This window comes from Nycticebus coucang, chromosome 8, assembly GCF_027406575.1.
Source record: "Nycticebus coucang isolate mNycCou1 chromosome 8, mNycCou1.pri, whole genome shotgun sequence".
In the NCBI taxonomy this organism is placed as follows: domain Eukaryota; kingdom Metazoa; phylum Chordata; class Mammalia; order Primates; family Lorisidae; genus Nycticebus; species Nycticebus coucang.
Window position 1 is genome coordinate 90,402,448 of NC_069787.1, and position 20,649 is coordinate 90,423,096.

Here is a 20,649-nt window from a genome sequence, read left to right on the forward strand (position 1 = left end):
GACAAGGGGGAGTCCTCCTCCTACCATAACAGAAGTTCAAGATCAGGGTGGGCCCAGGAATTGGACTACCTAGATTGAACCTCCCTCTCTCTAGTTGGTCGACCCTGCAGCGTCATTTAATGTTTCTGAATCCCACTTTTCTTATCTTTAACATGTGGATAACAATAATTTCTCCCTCATGGGGTTATGCAAATGTTTGGCACATAATAATTCCACAAAAATTGATAGCTATAATAAGCAATTCACCAGCATTTAATCATTGAATCCCTGCTCTCCTCTGCCTAGAGCATACTGTTTAGAGCTATCCTCCAAGAAGCAGCTTGACTACCTTTCATGGCCTGCAACTGGTATTATCTATCCTATGAATAATTTGCACCACGTGTGTGAAACCTCTCTTTATTATTTGGTTTATGGCATTTTAATCTGTGTAATCAACAGGTGCTTTCATGTCTTTTTGTTCCTCAGTTTCGGTTGCTCTGTTTAAGATGGCAAGCCATCTTTTTGAAGTGTCCTTTAGGTTCTCCTGAAATCAATTTCTTGTTAATTTCAGAGTTCATATTTAAGTCAGAGCATCTCAGACAGAGCCACCAAATTTGGTGGAAATTTGTCAGGACATTTTTAAGTGATGTGGCAAAAGAGAAACAGATACCTGAGTTTTCTTCTCAACAATGTGAAAGAAAGCCTGTTGAGCTTCCTTGTCATGTTAAAATCCTTCTGCCCAATGTCCTGGAGGTTGAGTGGGATTGGACTGAGTTTGAGTTCAGTGATCCCTACCCTATGCAGGGAAGGACTGTTAAACAGGGTCTGGCACAAGAATTGATTAATGCAGTCAGTAAATAGGTCACTGAGCACTGGCTTTGTTCTAAACTCTTTCTTCTGTATTAAATAGAACTGTGGAAGCCCCATAGGTTGAAAATCAGGCAGCAGGCCTATTCAGTAAACTTTGCCTTTTTCTATAACTTGTTAATTTGTTGGTTTGCTTTGTTCTAGGATGGAGATATGTGAAGCAGTGGTAAGGCAGGTGCCCTAGGAACACTGTTAGGGAAAGTAAAGAGTGGAGTGACGGGTGGGTCTGCTCTCAGGGCGCTGGTGACTTCCATGGGTGTGTGTTTCCGCTCGCTTCTTTCTCAACCTCAGCGGTGGACCATTTTCTCCCTCTTAAAACACTCTGCTCTCTTGGCAGGAGACCCCATTGTCCAGAATTTTCTCAAAAGGCTGTACTGTGGCCCCAAGGCCACAGGTTCCCTTTATTCCTAGTTTCATGAGAATTTTTATCATGAATAAGTGTTGATTTTTGTCACAGGTCTTTTGTGCATCTATTGAGATAATACAATTTTTATCCTTTGACCTGTTAATGTATTGTATCATGGTGATTGATTTTTTTTCATATCACCTTGCATTACTGAGACAAATTCCATTTGGTTATGATTTTTTTCCTTTAATGTATATATTGCTGAATTCAATTTGTTAATGTCCTGTGCATGAAGGATATTGATCTATAATTTCCTTGTAATGTCTTTATCTGGTTTTGGCATCAGGGTTATGTTGGCTTCATAAAACAATCCAGGAATTATTCTTTTCTTCTTATTTTCTGAAAGTTCTATACATTATTGTTATTATTTCTTCCTTAAATGTTTGATCTCATTCATCAGTGATGTTATCTGGATCTAGAATATTCTTTGTGGAAAGTTTAAAATTACAATTCTGTTTCTTGGGTGATGCCTGTGGCTCAGTGAGTAGGGCGCCGGCTCCATATACCAAGGGTGGCAGGTTCAAACCCAGCCCCGGCCAAACTGCAACAAAGAAATAGCTGGGTGTTGTGGCAGGCTTCTGTAGTCCCAACTACTCAGGAGGCTGAGGCAAGAGAATCACCTAAGCCCAGGAGTTGGAGGTCGCTGTGAGCTGTGACGCCGTGGCACTCTACCGAGGATGATAAAAAAAAAAAAAATTCTGTTTCTTTAGTGGCTATTCAGATCTTCTGTTTCTTTCTATGTCATTTAAAAAAGTTATATATGAAGGAGTTTGTTCATATGACCTCAGATTCTCCTCTGGATTGCATTTTCTTTTTTCTCTCACAATCTAAACCTTTGTGATTATGAACCCAAAGGCAACCTCAATTGCCCAATCCTTGTGGTATAGTTCTTGGTGATAAGGTTTATTAGTCAGAAGAATTAGGTTGTGCTTCAGTAATAGTCGCTGAATCTCAGTGGCTTAAAGCAACAAAAGCTTACTTCTTGCTTTTGCTGCACGTCCAGCAGGAGGGCTGTGTTCAATGGTGGTTCTTACCTTGGTGGGTGCCTCCCAGGTTTCCGTGGCTAGAGGAAGGAGGTGTGGTGAATCCCCACCGGCTCCTAAGTCTTCCCCCGACTCACATCATATTGACGTGGCCACAGCCAACCTCCGAGAGGGGAAAGAAGTGTACTCCTAACGCGTGCAAGGATGCCGAGGAGAATCAAAATGTTTATGAACAGGTCTCATGACTGTCACGTAAGGTGATCTGAATGACCCAGAATATGCCTGAGTGATCTCTTAAGATTATCACTGATGTGAAAATAAAAATTGAAAGATCATACTTCTCAATTTGAGTCTGAGGATTTGTGACATTCGTCATCAAATTTGGCATCCAACTATTTATGCTTTGTAAGCTTTTCTCTATATGGCAGTGAGTCTTAAACATGAGGATGTGGGACGATCCTCTGAGGAGTTTGCTAAAAAGGCAGATTATGATTCAGTCCTGAGTGAGGCTTTAGGAATCTGCATTTTGAATTCCAGATAGTTCTGGGTCAAGTGCTTTTCTAGGTCTGGCTCTTAGATGACTGGGAATGGTTGCTCCCTGGAGCCAAATGACTTGATTCTTTAGGTTTAAAACAGATGACATTGAAATGAGGAGGTAGCAGCCGACCAGACCCTAGACACACACATAGGTCGGATGTGGACTGTGTGAGTGGAGTGCCACGTGGTTTAGCTGTGACATCAGTCAGGAATCAGTCATCCAAGCAATGGTGATACTTGACCTGCCTACCTCACAGATTTTTGTGGGATTTATGTGAGGTGATCACTGAGAAAACCCTTTAAAGGTGATAGTGCAGTTTTCAAGTTTAACCTAATTAATAGCAGCAATAATGAGGGAGTCCTGCAATTTAGATGTTTGAGCAGGAGCCATTTAAAGCCAGAGATAAATTCTTTTTCAGTAATCAGAAAAGGCTGCATTGCCAATCGGGTTCTTCTTAAACTCATAGAATGTCTGATGACATATTTAAAGCTTAGCTCCATATGGTGACTTTGTTGTGTTTTCATATGTTGTATGCACAGATGGTTGGAAAATAAAATTGCCCGCCCCCCACCTTGGCTAGTCTACTCAGCACCTTCTGGTCCAGAAGCCGGGTGATAAAAGCATCAAAGTGCCAAGTCCCCCCCTCATAGAGTTGGACTAATTTGTCTCGGGCAAAAAGCCACCAGGCATTGCCCAAGTAGTTTTCTGCTCGGGCCTTTTTGCTATTCACTGCGGAGGAGGAGGAAAATTGAGGCTATGTGTCTGGCAGCTGCATAATCATAATATAATTATCCACAAATATCAGGAAGCAAGGGAAGTTCTTTGCAAGTAAATGGTAATATATTATATGTTCCATTGGTTTTCAGTTTGCCGTCAACAAGTGTTTATGAAGTGCCCAGAGAGTGCATAGCATGGCATCAGTTCAAATTTTCAAATCCTGGTAGCATCTGAAGGTAGATAGTGGATTTCCAGGACTTATCCTCTCAGATGTAATTTGAAGGGGAGAATGAATTGCTGGCCCAGTGTCTTGATTGGAAAGTGGCTGATTTATTTGCCTGTCACGTCTCCCTACATTCCCAGAGGAGGCCTGCTGCTTTGGGCCTAGGTACTGTCATTTGTTTTCTTTAATCTGATGCGTTTGCTTGATTTTTATCCCCAATCTGAAATAATAGTGGTTTATTACACTTGCTAAACAAAATTAAATATTGTGTTTCTCATTTCTTGGAAATAGAAAGTATTGAATCTACTCCAAAGACACCACATGACACCCTCTGAAAATAGCAGTTTTGGGAGAAGCAGTAACCATGGTTGCTGTCAATTAGAAGCTGAAGTGATTTCAAATATAAAGTTTTGTTTGATGATGAGAGGGGAGAAGGTTGGTCACCCCAGGGAGCTGGTGGCTCTTTGGTAGGAGCAGTTGCAGTTTCTCCCTGCACTAGGAGGCAGATGACCAGCAGCTTCCTTTCCTTCTGTCTTCCAGACTCTTAATTCTACTTGACCTTACTTCTTGTGTTAGAAGCACACAAGTCCCTTTACTTGTTCTTCCTTTTCTTCTTAAAAAATAAAGTATTTTTTAAATTGTACAAAAAGTTCCATAGTTCTCCTTAAAAAAAAAAAAAAAAGAAAGAAACACAGCATAGATAAGGCTGGGGTCCCCCTTGACCACCCCTCCCCTGCCAGGCCCCTCCATGCAGTGTCCCCTGGCCTTTCCAGCAGCTGTCCCCTCAGAGTCTTGTCTGTGCATTGTCATAAGGAACTGCATCTCTCCTGCATCCCTCTTTCCTAGGCTGTCGCTATCCATCCTGCCTGCTGATCCTGAGACACCAGCTTAGCCTGGAGCAGCCTGGGAGGTCCTGCAGGGTGTGCATGGCCATGTGTCTGTCCACACCAGAGGCTGGCCGAGCCCCAGCTCCCAGGCCTCACCTCCTAGCCAGCTCTGGGCGGACTTGCCAGGGCTCTGATCCCTGTGTTTGCCCTCATCAATAACTCCTGATTGCCTGTCTTAATAGCTGGCCCTGACTCCTCTTTGAGATCTCACATTGAGGTCGGTTATGCCACCCTGCTAGTGTTCCTGTGCTGGTCCTCACCAATTTTCTTCTGCTTTGCCTTGTATGGCAGAAGAGCTAAGCCCTGCTGGTCATGTTCCCCAGGCAGGCTTTCTGCCGGTTTTGAACAATAAGAAATACTGGTTAGAATGGAGATCAGGAGGATGGGGGAAAGCCAGGGAATCTCTCTTTCTCTCTGCCCTGGTATCTGTTGCACTAATCCCGTTCCCTCTGAGCTAACCAGTTTGGTTGAGCTCCCGCAGCTGAGGTCAGTCCTTGGGCTCGGTTAACTCTTCTTCCTCACTTGGTCTCTCCAGTCTAGAGAGTGTGGTGATGTCCTGCCCTTCCAAATTTCTGTGTGGTTTCACTGTCCCTTTGGCTTCTCACTCCATTTTAAATACATAGAGTATTTGTTCTAAGAACCAGGTAGAAATGATGTTTTGGACTTTGGAAGTTTATTTTATGGATTTTCAAATTATAGCTACTAGAACTTTTTCTTGATTTGGTTTCTGAATATTTTTAAATGATCATTAGCAGTCTCTGCCCTCTCTACGAGATTACATTCCTGTATTTCCTTTTTTTTTTTTTTTTTTTGGCCGGGGCTGGGTTTGAACCCCACCACCTCCAGCATATGGGACCGGCGCCCTACTCCTTGAGCCACAGGCACCGCCTACATTCCTGTATTTGCACATTGACATAATATATATCTCAAAGTATATTTTAAATAGAAATTAAAAAATCTAGGCAGCGCCTGTAGCTCAGTGGATAGGGCACCGGCCACATTTACTGAGGGTGGCGAGTTCAAACCTGGCCCTGGCCAAACTGCAACAGAAAAATAGCTGGGCATTGTGGTGGGCACCTGGAGTCCCAGCTACTCGGGAGGCTGAGGCAAGAGAAGCACCTAAGCCCAGGAGTTGGAGGTTGCTGTGAGCTGTGTGATGCCACGACACTCTACCGAGGGCGATAAAGTGAGACTCTGTTTCTACAAAAAAAAAAAAAAAAAATTAAAAAATCCAATAATTAGAAAAAAAATGCTAGAAGCTGCAGAAAGCACTTACATCTAAGAAGAGATTAATGTCTAGGGAATTGGGAGGTCTCAGGTGGGTCCCAGCATAGAAGTCTAGATGCCGATTTTTTTTTTTTTTAGGGTAAATTGCTTAGTTAACACTTTTTTGAGTTGTAGATTCAGTTACTTTTTCAACTATGGAAAAATTGAACCATGTTATAGTGATAGAAAAAAAGGAACTGGAATTTTACAAACAAAAATAAGAGTTTAGAGTTCTTCTGGTCTTGGCCAGAGAGAAATGAAATGCAGGAAAATGCAGCATGTGCCTGGAAGGAGGGATTGTCTGAACCAGGCAGAGGAGACGAAGACGGAGACCCGAGCGGCTCTGCAGAGGAAGCATCTGATAAACCGTGTAGCAATGGGACCAAAAAATGGGACCTGCTGCCTGGGGGAAAGAAACAAGCTTTAATATTTTGTAATCTTATTTTAGGTTTTCACTTCATTTCCCCCTTGACAGTAGTGAATCATCTTATAGCACAAGAAAGAGCCCTGTGCTTGGTCACTGGAGCCCAGCATGTAGAAACAGCGGGGCCCTTTCCCGTTCCATAGAAGCTTGGCTCCCAGAAACACTTACTCCCACAATCTGGCCCACGATAGAAAGAAGTATTGAGTTCAAAATGCAAAAAGGCCTTGACATAGTCTGAATTCTGTTATTCTCTCTAGGGCAGATGTTTGTTTTTCTGTTCATTTTTGGTAAGAATGTGCAATACTAAGGAACTTTAAGATTTTCTTAACTTCATTTTCATGGGCAGCTTAGATAACATGTGAACTAAGAATATCTTTTCATGTTAATTCCATCTGAAAACAAAAATAGAAATGAATAAGTATATTATGTGAATCCAGATGGGTTTTTTGTGACAGTCTCTTTGTTGACTTTATTTTAAAAACATGGACAACACCTAACAGAATGTTAATTGGCAGAAACATTGAATCAGTGCCATTTTGGCAGATCTGACAAAGAAACCAAGTGGCAATTAAGTTTTCCCCTTTCTTGTGGAACAGTTACACAACAATTACATTATTCTGCCAATGGAGCAGCCCTAGGATAATTTAGGAAGCTGAACTCAGGCGTTCCGTGGAAGCATGTAGAACTTTCTAGTAACCCAGCACTGGATTTTTTTGACTCTTGAAAATTAAATAAAAAGAAAGAATTGTGAAGCTTAATAGTGAATACAGGAAAATGTTATCTATGATCAAGCAGTGTTCAAGAGAAAACTATACCCTAAAGGATGTTTTAGTCAGAACTTTTGGCTACCAGGGATAGAAATCCAGTTCAGAGCAGCTTAAGCAAAAAGGGAGGCTTTGTTTATTTTTACAGATCCTGAATTTCACAGATCCTGAAACTCACAAAATCAAAAGAAATGTTGCAGGAGCCAGGCCCAGGACGTTTGGGATCAGGTCTTTGGAGCACATCAGCCTTCCCAATCTCTTCCCGTTTCCCATTTCTGCTACCTTCCTCCATGCACCAGCTGTATTTTCTCTGACATTTCCACAAGGTGGGGGTCAGAGCCACCTGAATCCCTTATGGCTCCTGACCAAGGGGAAAAGAGAATCCTGGTCCCTCCAGCACTCTGCCCAGCACTATTGGAGCCGTCTGGATAAGGATTCAGGCACATGCCTCCCTCTGGAGCCAGGGTGATGAGTTTTTAAGATTGGCAGTCCTCACTTGGAATAAGTCATGTGCCTCAGGTCCCACTGATAGTAAATGGCAGATTTGGGTTTAGGACCTTTGCCCTCAAACCGCACAGGCTCCTGGATGCAGTCCGTGGTTAGTGTTTACTGTTAACTAGCCAATGAGTTAGAGAGGCTCTGATTTTAGATAGAAGGTCTTGGTTGTTTATATGGAATTATTCTATCAAACTACTAAAACTCAAATTTTAAAATGTATGTAATGGAAGTATGACTTCTAAGCGAGTTGCTCCAGCCACTGGCAGGGGTATCCCTGTTCTCTTACTGCTGCCTGCTAAGACAAGGACTTGGGAGAAAACAGATCTGATGACTGGGATTGCAAGATGAGTTCAGTTTGGGACTACTTGAAGCATAAGAGCTTATGGGACTTATGCAGAGATGACCATTGGCCAGTGAGTGATGCCAGTCTCTCACCTTAGAGAGTCCCCTGGGCCTGGCTCCTGCAACATTTCTTTTGATTTTGTAATGGAAGGACATTCTGGGTGCTCATGTGCAGGTAGAAGTATGATTTGCCGCAGCCTTTCTGGGGATGCCATTTGGTTGTATATGTCAAAAGTCTTTAAATTTTTCATACCCTTTTACTCTGTGGTTCTACTTCTAGACATTTTTCTAAAGGACATGTTAGATGTATGCAGAAAGATTTTTTTCTAAGAATGGTCATCATTGGTTATTTTTTTATAGTGAAAAATGGAAACAACTTTTTGGAAAACAGTTAAATACAGCAGGCCATTCAAAGCAGTCACTAAAGGATGTATTGATACAATGTACAGTGTGAAAAAAGGAAATACAAATATATATAAGTAATATGAACTCAATTTTTAAAAATTGGATACAGGTACAAAATTATTATTTAAATTAAAAAAAAAATTGGATACAGGTCAAATGCAGTGGATCACACCTGTAATTCCAGCACTTTAGGCGGCTGAGGCTAGAGGCCAGTGGTTTGAGATTAGCCTGGGGAACAGAGTGAGACCCTGTCTGTACACAAGATTTTCTTTAAAAACTAACTGGGTGTGATGGTGCTCACCTGTAATCGTAGCTACTCAGGAGGTTCAGACAGGAGGATGACTTGATCCCAGGGATTTGAAGCTTTAGTGAGCTATTACACCATTGCCCTCCAGCCTGGGTGACAGTGAAACCTTGTCTCTAAAAAAAAAAAAAAAAAAAAAAATTGGATGCAAATTTACCACATGTAACTGGTTATGTATGGTTGCCATATCTACAGTGAATATGCATTACTTCTATACTCAGACAAAAGTTATTTATAAAGAAAACAAGACCTGTTTCTTTAGTCGAAAATGTCCCTTTCTGATATGTGTAAGTGATAAGGTTGTACAGCTGCCTCTGAGTATTCATTATTCTCCCAAGGAAAAGTATGTGAACATAAACTTGGGTTCTCTGCGTGATTCAAAAGCAAAACAAAACAAAGCCCACCTCAGGGCAGTTGACAGACTAGGGGCTTGATGTAAGAGGGTCAACTGAAATGGGCTGTTTTACCAGAAATTTCAGAGCCTCCTTGGGTAATCCTCCCCCACCAGCAGGCTTCAGAACAAAGCTGTGGCTTTGTGGCAGGAATCAGTTTCAGAGGATGGTAGGGGACTGAATTATGTAAATAGGAGTGTTTTTCCTGACAGAGCAGAGAGCCTGGCTTTCTGAGGCTGTCCTGTGATGCTGCAGTACGCAGTATGCCAGAATGCGTTTGAAGCTGTTTTTCCTGTTCATGGGGTGTGAGTCAGGTTGAGAGAACTTGCTGTTTAAGCTACTAGCTCAGCTATTACTGGTTATCAGCTTGGAGAAAAGAATGCCTTGGCTCAGAGCCTGCATCTCAGTGATTATGGCACCGGTCACATGCTCCAGGCCGGTGGGTTCGAACCTGGCCAGGGCTAGCTAAAACAATGACAACAATAACAAAAAAATAGCCCGGCATTGTGGCAGGCGCCTGTAGTCCCAGCTACTTGGGAGGTGAGGCAAGAGAATCACTTAAACCCAAGAGTTTGCGTTTGCTGTGAGCTGTGACACCGTGGCACTCTACCCAGGGCAACATAGTGAGACTGTCTCAGTTAAAAAAAAAAAAAAAAAAAAAGAATGCCTTGCTGGCCTGTCCTCACTTAAGGCAGTCACTTCTAGGTTACTCACTCTTGCTGGGCCATAGTTGCTGGAACTGTCAAATGAGGGGGTGGAGGTGAAGGATATATTTCATAAAACTCTTTGAGCTCTAAGATCTTGTGATTCCCTGTTCTTTGAACAAGAGTAGAAATTCCAAGTTCACAAACTCATCCTAGAATAAGTTGAAGTGTAGACTGGGCACTGGTGTCAGTGCAGAGCTTCCCGAGGGGAGGACTTTGAAGGTGACCATAGTGATGTTCAGCAATGAGGTGTGTAGCACTTTTTCTAGGACGAGTTCACCAACTTAATTGTCTGACCTTGTATATAGCACTTTGCTGCATGGCAGGCACCCTTCTCCATGCTTTCATCACATTAACTCATCTAACCCTCACAGTGATCAGATGAGGTAGCTCCTGTTACCGTCCCCATTTTACAGATGAGGACGCTGGAGGGGAGATGAGGGAACTACATGTGGAGCATTTCTACACCAAGAGAGCACAGCCTGGCAGCTGGCAGTTCGTTTTAAGATAGAGGATATTTGGTGGAGTTGCATTTTATTTTATTTTTTTGATTATGGTGTATATGTATTTTGGTTACATAATTTCCTTTTGTACATTTTAAGTCAAAGTTATAAGCATACTCTTCACCCAGAAAGTGTACATTACACCCCTTTGCCCACCTCTCCCCTCCTACCTACTTAATTTTCATTGAGTTTTACCTTCATGTGTGTACTTAAGTGTTGACCAACTAGTTCCAATTTAGTATTGAGTACATGGGATGTTTGTTTTTCCATTCTTGCAAAACTTCACAAGGTGAATGGTCTCCGTTTCCATCCAGGTTGTTACAAAAGATACTAGATCACCATTTTTTATGGCTGAGTAGTACTCCAAGGTATACATATACCACATTCTGTTAATCCACTCAGGTATTGATGGCCACTTGGGTTGTTTCCACATCTTTGTGATTGTGAATTGTACTGCAATAAACATTCAAATGCAGGCGTCTTTTTAATAAAATGTCTTTTTTCCTTTGGGAAAATACTCAATAGCAGGATTGCTGGATCAAATGGGAGGTCCACTTTTAGTTCTTTAGGTATCTCTGTACTGTTTTCTGTAGAGGTTGTACTAGTTTGCAATCCCACCAACAGTGTTTAAGAGTTCCTTTCTAGGGTGGCGCCTGTGGCTCAAGGAGTAGGGTGCCAGTCCCATATGCCGGAGGTGGCGGGTTCAAACCCAGCCCCAGCCAAAAACCACAAAGAAAAAAAAAAAAAAAAAGAGTTCCTTTCTATATCCATGCCATCATCTATTGTTTGGGAACCTTTTTTTTTTTTTTTGAGACAGAGATTTACTATGTCGCCCTCAGTAGAGTGCTGTGTTGTCACAGCTCACAGCAACCTCCAACTCCTGGGCTCAAGTGATTCTATTGCCTCAGCCTCCCAAGTAGCTGGGAATATAGGTGCCCGGCTATTTTTTCTTGCAGTTGCCATTGTTGTTTAGCTGGCCCAGGCCAGGTTTGAACCTGCCAATCTTGGTGTATGTGGCGCCGTAATCACTGTGCTACAGGCACCAAGCCTGTTTGGGGCCTTTTTGATAAAAGCCATTTTCACTACAGTTAGGTGATGGTTCATCATGCTTTTGATTTGCATTTCCCTGATGATTAGAGATATTGAACATTTTTTCTTGTGTTTGTTGGCTATTAGAGTCTTATCTTCATTTGAAAAGTTTCTATTCATGTCATTTGCCCACTTTTTAATGAGGTTGTTTGATTTTTTTTCTTTCTGATTTGCTTAAGTTCTTTGTAGATTCTGGTTATTACCCCTTTATTGATATATAGCATGCAAATATCGTCTCTCATTCTGTAAGCTGTTTGCTTTATTGATTGTGTCATTGGCCATACAGAAACTTTTTAATTTGATCAGGTTCCATTTATTTATTATTGTTACTACGATTACTTTTGGGGTCTTCATAAATTCTTTGCCTAGGCCAATATCTATAAGAGTTTTTCCAACATTTTCTTTTAGAATTCTTATAGTTTCTTGTCCTAGGTTTAAGACTATTGTCCATTGTGAATTCTTATAAGTGGTGAGAGATCTGTTTCAGTCTTTTACATGTGGCTGTCGAGTTTCCCCAGCACCATTTATTGAATAGGAATTCTTTTCCAAACTGTATGTTTTTGTCTGCTTTGTCAAAGATCAGATGGCAATATGAGGATAGTTCCATGTCTGGGTTCTCTATTCTGGTCCGTAGGTGTATGACTCAGTTTTTGTGCCAGTACCATGCTGTGTTAGTTACTACAGCCTTATAGTATAACCTGAAGTCTGGTAGAGTGATGCCTTCTGATTTGTTCATATTGCATTAGGTTGCATTTGCTATTCAGGGTCTTTTCTGGTTCCATATGAGGTATAGAACTATTTTTTTCTAGATGCGCAAAAAATGACTTTGGTATTTTAGTGGAGATTGTGTTGAATCTGTAAATCACTTTGGGAAGTGTAGACATTTTAATGATGTTGATTATGCTGGTCCATGAACATGGTATATTTTTCCATCTGTTTACATCCTCTGCAATTTCTTTCCTCAGTATTTCATAGTTCTCCCTATGGAGGTGTTTCACCTTCTTAGTTAAATATATTCTTAGGTATTTTATTATCTTTGTTGATAATAAAGGTATTGTGAAAGGTATTGCATCTTTGATTTGATTCTTAGGTTGACTATTATTGGCATATATGAAAGCAACTGATATGTATACATTGATTTTGCAACCTGAGACTTTGCTGAATTTATTTATCAATTCTAGGAGTCTCTCCGCAGAATCTTTGGGGTTTTCTAGATAAGATAAGATAAGATAAGATCATCAGCGAAGAATGATAATTTGACCTCTTCTTGCCCCATTTGGATACCCTTGATTTCTTTCTCTTGTCTGATTGTTCTGGCTGGGATTTTTAGCACTGTGTTGAATAGAGGAAGATATTTTGGAAATTAGCATACATGCTATGCAGGGCTTGGTCAAAAGATTTCCTTTTATCTGGTCACAAAAGTTATTCTGTGGAGTCTATATATCTGTTTGAGTAGGGGTAGGAGGTTCCTGTCTTTCTTTCTTTTTTTTTTTTTTTTTTTTTTTATTGTTGGGGATTCATTGAGGGTACAATAAGCCAGGTTACACTGATTGCAATTGTTAGGTAAAGTCCCTCTTGCAATCATGTCTTGCCCCCATAAAGTGTGACACACACCAAGGCCCCACCCACCTCCCTCCTTCCCTCTTTCTGTTTCCCCCCCCATAACCATAATTGTCATTAATTGTCCTCATATCAAAATTGAGTACATAGGATTCATGCTTCTCCATTCTTGTGATGCTTTACTAAGAATAATATCTTCCACGTCCATCCAGGTTAATACGAAGGATGTAAAGTCTCCATTTTTTTTAATGGCTGAATAGTATTCCATGGTATACATATACCACAGCTTGTTAATCCATTCCTGGGTTGGTGGGCATTTAGGCTGTTTCCACATTTTGGCGACTGTAAATTGAGCTGCAATAAACAGTCTAGTACAAGTGTCCTTATGATAAAAGGATTTTTTTCCTTCTGGGTAGATGCCCAGTAATGGGATTGCAGGATCAAATGGGAGGTCTAGCTTGAGTGCTTTGAGGATTCTCCATACTTCCTTCCAGAAAGGTTGTACTAGTTTGCAGTCCCACCAGCAGTGTAAAAGTGTTCCCTTCTCTCCACATCCACGCCAGCATCTGCAGTTTTGAGATTTTGTGATGTGGGCCATTCTCACTGGGGTTAGATGATATCTCAGGGTTGTTTTGATTTGCATTTCTCTAATATATAGAGATGATGAACATTTTTTCATGTGTTTGTTAGCCATTCGTCTGTCGTCTTTAGAGAAAGTTCTATTCATGTCTCTTGCCCATTGATATAAGGGATTGTTGCCTTTTTTCATGTGGATTACTTTGAGTTCTCTATAGATCCTAGTTATCAAGCTTTTGTCTGATTGAAAATATGCAAATATCCTTTCCCATTGTGTAGGTTGTCTCTTTGCTTTGGTTATTGTCTCCTTAGCAGTACAGAAGCTTTTCAGTTTAATGAAGTCCCATTTGTTTATTTTTGTTGTTGTTGCAATTGCCATGGCAGTCTTCTTCATGAAGTCTTTCCCCAGGCCAATATCTTCCAGTGTTTTTCCTATGCTTTCTTGGAGGGTTTTTATTGTTTCATGCCTTAAGTTTAAGTCCTTTATCCATCTTGAATCAATTTTTGTGAGTGGGGAAAGGTGTGGGTCCAGTTTCAGTCTTTTACATGTAGACATCCAGTTCTCCCAACACCATTTATTGAATAGGGAGTCTTTCCCCCAAGGTATGTTCTTGTTTGGTTTATCAAAGATTAGGTGGTTGTAAGATGTTAGTTTCATTTCTTGGTGTTCAATTCGATTCCAAGTGTCTATGTCTCTGTTTTTGTGCCAGTACCATGCTGTCTTGAGCACTATGGCTTTGTAGTACAGACTAAAATCTGGTATGCTGATGCCCCCAGCTTTATTTTTATTACAGAGAACTGCCTTAGCTATACGGGGTCCTGTCTTTCTTTCTTTCTTTTTTTTTTTTTTTTTTGAGACAGAGTCTCACTATGTCGCCCTTGGTAGAGTGTCGTGGTGTCACAGCTCACAGCAACCTCCAATTCTTGGGGTTAAGCGATTCTCTTGTCTTAGCCTCCCACATAGCTGGACTACAGGTCCCTACCACAATGCCTGGCTATTTTTTTGTTGCAGTTGTCATTGTTGTTTAGCTGGCCTGGGCCGGGTTCGAACCCACCACCCTTGGTGTATGTGGCTGGCACTGTAACCATTGTGCTATGGGCGCTGAGCCAAAGTTGCCTTCCTTATTGGTAGGGTTGAAAGGGATGGGCTTCAGGAAGAAATAAAAATAAGAATTTGAAGAGTGTTAGGGGAGAGAGAGGAAGAGCAGGGCTCTGGTATGTGGGACAAGTTTGAGCCAAGTGTTGAGTGATGAGCACAAAGATGTGAATAGGAGCTAGATTCAGGCAAGTGATGAGAAGGGAACAGGCCTGTGCCTCTGAGGAGGGTTGGGATGGAGCTCCTTAGGTCAGTGTAGAGCTGGGACTGTTGAGAAGCACCTGCAAGGTCACCAGTCATTGTGCATGTCCAGTGCAGCACTGTCTAGACAGTGGTTCTCAACCTTCCTAATGCTGTGGCCCTTAAATACAGTTCCTATGGGTCGTGACCCACAGGTTGAGAACCACTGGAAGGACTTCAGTATGACAGGAATGTCCTATATATGCACTGTTGGGTTCAGTAACCACAAGCCATGTGTGGCTACTACACCCTTGAAGGTGGCTAGTGAGACTGAGGAACTGTAGTTTTCATTTTATTTAGTTTTAATTAAGCTTAAATATATATAGCCCCATGTGACCAGTGAAAGCGTAGCTTCTTATTTGGAAAATATTGACATGAGGTGAACATTTTGAAAGCCTGTAAATTTTTTATATACATATTTTTAAATGGAAAGAAACTTTATAATTAAAAAAAAAAAACAATTTGGGCTCCCTAGAGACAATGCAGATAAGAAAAAGAAGATACAAAGTATTCACAAAAGTACCTCCTTAGAGATAACTGTCTTTGCCCCTTTGGTGGGAAAGCACCTTCTAAATCCCTTCCACACAGTGTTATAGGTAGCCAGGTGGCTTTCAAGTGCCCTAGTTTGAAATCATCCAGCCACAGATAAGACATGTTAGCAGGAGAGAATGCTGCTTATTGCCCAGAAAAGAATATGGATATAGTTTTTAGTGATTTACCATGACGATGTTCCTCTTCTGGGTGTTGACCAGGTCATCAATCCCATGGGCTGGGATGCTTTTGGATTGCCTGCTGAAAATGCTGCAATTGAAAGGAATCTACATCCAAAAAGTTGGACGCAAAGGTATGTTTTTACAGGCTTATTCAAACTCCTGTGCAACAAAGCCTTTAAAAATGTTTATTACTCCATACATGAGAAATAGAAAGCAAAACAGACCGGGTACAGTGGCTCACACCTGTAATCCTAGCTCTCTGGCAGGCTGAGGTGGGTGGATTGCTTGAGCTTAGGAGTTCAAGACCACCCTGAGCAAGAGCGAGACCCCATCTCTGCTAAAAATAGAACTAAATTAGCCAGGCGTCGTGATAGGCACCTGTAGTCCCAGCTACTCAGGGGGCTGAGGAAAAAGGATCTCTCGAGCGTAAAAGGTTGAGCTTGCTCGGAGGTATGATGATGCCACATAATTCTACGTAGGGCCTTGGAGTGAGATTCAGTCTCAAAAGAAATAAAAATAAGAAATAAAAAAAAAAAAAAAAGCAAAGCAAACAAAACACTGTAGCCTGGCAGGAGAGAAATAGGATTATATATTATTAGTGTTTATCTTTTAACATAGTATATTTATTATTTAAGAAATAACAAAGAGGGCTTTGAGTATTTAGTCATGTGTTCACTTTGATGCTTTGTTATTTGTGAAATTATTCTTTCCTTAAGTGTTTAGATTCGGAAAGAAAAAGCAGGAGAAAATTTGTTACATTTCTCTAATGCTGCTTATCTTTGTGACCATCGTTTAACTTACATCCAAATACTATGCTTTAATTTTTTCTGAAAATTCTGTTAATTTTTTGCATTCCTTCACCATTCAGAAGCAAGAGGAACTTAAACATTCACTGCGAAAGCAACTATATGGCTATGTAATACTGGGTGTGGCTCTCCCCACCAGGAAACACTTCCAATCCCACTTATACCTCAGGCTTCCAGGTACACGTGGGCCAGCAGTGCCCATCCCTCTCCCTCCTGATAAAGTCCTGAGGGGCGTACACCAGGAGCTCGGCAGAATCTTTTGGACCCCTTCCACAAAAAAACCTGGGACCTTTCCCCACTCAACCCCGGCAGAGACGTAGAAGGGCGTTCCTGGGCCCGTCCCCAGTGTCTCTTGCCTCCCTTTGCTTTATTTTACCCAATCTACACTTCTACCTACTACACACACTTCTCTTTTCCCTTCCTAATGCCTACTTTCTACTTTTCCAGTTATGGTTAATTTTAGATTAATGTGAGAGATGAAAAAAAGGATGAAATGATAATTCAAATAAAGTGGATCAAACATGGTATCAGTTTGATATAGGCTAGACCAGAGGTTGGCAAACTATGGCCTGTGGGCTAAATCTGGCCCTATCTGTTTCTGTAAATAAAGTTATATTGGAACATAGTCACACCGAGTCCATTTTGTATCATTCATGGCTGCTTTTATGAGACAGTGGCAAAGTTGAGTAAGAACTAAAAACATTCACCATACGGCTCTTTTCAGAAAACGTTTGCAGCCTTTATTAGAGCAAAGCCATCGGAAAGATGGCCTCAGAGTCAGGCCGCTTAGGTGCAAATTCTGCCTTTCCTTATTGCTAGCTGATCACCTGGAGCAAGTTGCTTAACCTCCTTGTGCCTCAGTTTGCTTATCTGTAAAAGAGGGAGAGTCATAGTTCCTGCCTCATGTGATTGGATGAAGATTAAGCAAAGTGCTTAGCATGTGTCTGGAATTAAATTAGCTGTTATTAGCTAATCGAGATCACATAGAGGACTATTTCCTGGTTTTATTATTTTCATTCTGTTTGAACTGACAGAGGATGCAGTAGAAATGAATTACTCCTTCTTCCTTATTATTTCCTTATTCTATAATATCATTATGAGTTGATTACTCACTTCTCCCCCTTGTTTCCCAATTGTTGGACAGTTTTAGGTTTTTTTTTCTTGTAGAGACAGAGTCTCACTTTATTGCCCTTGGTAGAGTGCTGTGGCATCACAGCTCACAGCAACCTCCAGCTCCTGGGCTTAGGCGATTTTTAGGTTTTAATTAACAAGGCATTGTATGGTTTCTTTTTCATTCCCACTATTTATACATTAAAGTTGTTTCCACCACTCTTGAACCTTGTAAGTGCTTGGCTTAAATTTGTGCAGAATATGGACATATGGAAGAGCCAGGAGGGCACAGGTCACAGGGCTGCCTATCTGAATGGCCAGAGGCGGGGCAGTCTTCAGACTGTCCATGTGGTTTGTTTTGTTTTATTTTTGAGTACGGATATCACTCTGTTGCCTAGGCTAGCTCAAGCAGTGTTCTTGCCTCAGCTTCCCAACTAGCTGGAACTACAGGTGTGTACCACCATGCTTGGCTAGTTTGTAATTTTTTGTGAAGATGGGGTCTTGCTCTTGCTCAGCTGGTCTTGAACTCCTGGTCTCAAGTGATCTTCCCACCTTGGCTTCCCTAAGTTCTAGGATTGTAGGTGTGAGCTTCTGAGCCCAGCTTATTGTGGTTTGCAGCGGATTCTGTATGTGTCCAAATAAGGAATGTCTTTTAATACTCTCTAATATCCGGCACCCATGAGGATTGATAGATTCTAGATAAATGTAGTTTCTGGTTGCTTGAGAGTTACTATTAAAAATAGGCCTTGCTCAATTGAAATGTTATCAAGTAAACAAATTATTCATTTTATTTGTGGCTTGAGAACTACTTCAATAATTGTTGTATCATCTTTTTCAAGGGTATAATAAAATGCTAATATATCAAAATAAAAATCAGAGAAAAAAATAGGCCTAACTAATTCTATACCCCATTCCATACCATAAACTCTTTTTTTTTTTTTTGGCCGGGGCTGGGTTTGAACCCGCCACCTCCGGCATATGGGACTGGCGCCCTACTCCTTGAGCCACAGGCACCGCCCCATACCATAAACTCTGTATTGACTTGATGTTAATATTGAAATACACTAATTAAAAGCAAATAAGACAAAGACAAACTTCACTTACAAACACAGTTTTACTATATTATAAAACAGCTTTGTAAATGCAGCTTACAATTTTAGGTAAATGGCAGTCAATACGTTTTTTTAACTTCCACTACTGTTTTTTAGAGACAGAGTCTTATTTTGTCGCCCTCGGTAGAGTGCTGTGGCATCACAGCTCACAGCAACCTCCAGCTCTTGGGCTTAGGCGATTCTCTTGCCTCAGCCTCCCGAGTAGCTGGGACTACAGGTGCCAGCTACAATGCCTGCCTATTTTTTTTTGTTGTTGTTGTTGCAGTTTGGCCAGGGCCGGGTTTGAACCTACCACCCTCGGTATATGGGGCTGGTGCCTCACTCAATGAGCCACAAGCGCCACCTGCATTACCTTTTTAAAAAAATTTCAAGTAACACTCTTTAACACTTAAAACTGTTACAGTTGGGGCTTGGCGCCCATAGCACAGTGGTTACGGCACCAGCCACATATACTGAGGGTGACGAAATCACACCTGGCCTGGGGTAGCTAAACAACAGTGATAACTGCAACAAAAAATAGCTGGGTGCAGTGGTGGGCACCTGTAATACCAGCTATTTGGGAGGCTGAAGCAAGAGAATTGCTTAAGGCCAAGGTTGCTATGAGCTGCGACACCACAGCACTCTACCAAGGATGACATAGTAAGACTATCTCAACAACAACAACAACAAAAAACTATTACAGTTGGGATAAAGGGTTCACTGGGTAGACATCACATAGGGATCATTGGCGTCTGATGATGATATAGCTAGGACAGCATTAAGGGAAGTGGATATGGATGGTCCTAGATCTACATCAGTAGAAGATTTAGCTGTATGGACAAAATTGTGCGTGTCTTTACTGAAATATAAACAAATATCAGCTTGCTTTGAGGCCCAGTGCCTCATACAAAGTCAGGTTTTGCATGGTGTGCAGCTGTGTAAGGTGCTAAGGAGCGAAGAGGGTGCTGTTCTGCAAAGGCTATTGCGGTTTCAAATGCTGCAGTAGCCACCTTCCAGGATGCATTCCCCCTCACAGCTGTCCTCATCACTCTCTTCTTCCTCTGCAACATTCTTTTTCTCCTGATTCACAACAGCTTCTAAGAGGTGATCTGTATTTAGTGCATGAGTTACTGGAATAGCTTCATCCACAGCAAGCCAGTCCTTGAGTCATCTCAAGACAAGGTCATTTTGTCGTTAGCACAGGGCAGCATAGTGGCATTAGTAGAAACAAAGTCCGACCCAGTTGTGACTAGCCAGGAAAGCAGCAGGGATCCTAAATATGGATGTTTCGGGGAGCTGAGAACACTTGGGAGCTGCGGGAGTGATGCACGAAGCGTGGCTTACTGATGGTGCACCAAGCTTAAACTCTGATATTTCTTTTTGGCGGTTGCTTGAGTTCCAGATAATGGGGAGTTTACTGTATATTGGTATTTTCATTGATTGTTAGTAGTTCATTTTTATGCCAGGGCAATGCAACACTTAAAACCCCTTTGAAGAATCTAGACTTTTTCAGTTTCCCATTACATTCTCCAATTGTAGTTTGTTTGCGGCTTTAACCCTGCTCTAAAAACCAAACTTTCTTTCCTTTGTTTCTCAGTAATATCGAACATATGAGGAAACAGCTCGATCAACTGGGACTTTGTTTCAGCTGGGATAGGGTGAGTGAACCATTTTTCTTGGAAAGTCATTGTTTTAAGGAAGGTCCTGATCTCATGGAAGGAGGGAAGGGAGAGAGGCAGGAAGCAGGGGAGAAGGATTAGTGCACCTCAGATAAAAAAGTATCCTGAGTGGATAATTTGCCTGCAAACGAGGATTAAGTGAGCTAAGAGTTAACTTCTTAACTTCATAGTTGACTGTAATTTAGGTGTGACAAAAGCTTTATATAAGGATCTCTCTTACTCACAGCAATAGGTTAAAAAGACTGTTGGAATCTATAAATTCCAAATAAAGCAATTAAATATCAACCCACCCTGTCTTTTGCATTATTAGGTGTTAAGTTGATCGACCATTTATTTATTTATTTTTTGAGACAGAGTCTCTGTCACCCTTGGTAGAGTGCCATGGTGTCACAGCTCATGGCAACCCCCAACTCTTGGGCTTAGGTGATTCTCTTGCCTTAGCCTCCCAAGTAGCTGGGACTACAGGTACCCACCACAACGCCCGGCT

At 41.5% G+C, this 20,649-nt stretch overlaps 1 protein-coding gene across 2 annotated transcripts in view; it reads left to right on the forward strand.

Moving 5' to 3' along the window:
• LARS2 (leucyl-tRNA synthetase 2, mitochondrial) overlaps nucleotides 1–20,649 on the forward strand; it is a 155,502-nt gene that overhangs the window by 14,339 nt on the left and 120,514 nt on the right. For both annotated transcript variants that reach the window (XM_053598588.1, XM_053598589.1), the window contains 2 exons: nucleotides 15,516–15,607; nucleotides 20,081–20,141. In XM_053598588.1, the coding sequence (XP_053454563.1) occupies nucleotides 15,516–15,607; nucleotides 20,081–20,141 (153 nt within the window). The remainder of the gene's footprint in view (nucleotides 1–15,515; nucleotides 15,608–20,080; nucleotides 20,142–20,649) is intronic.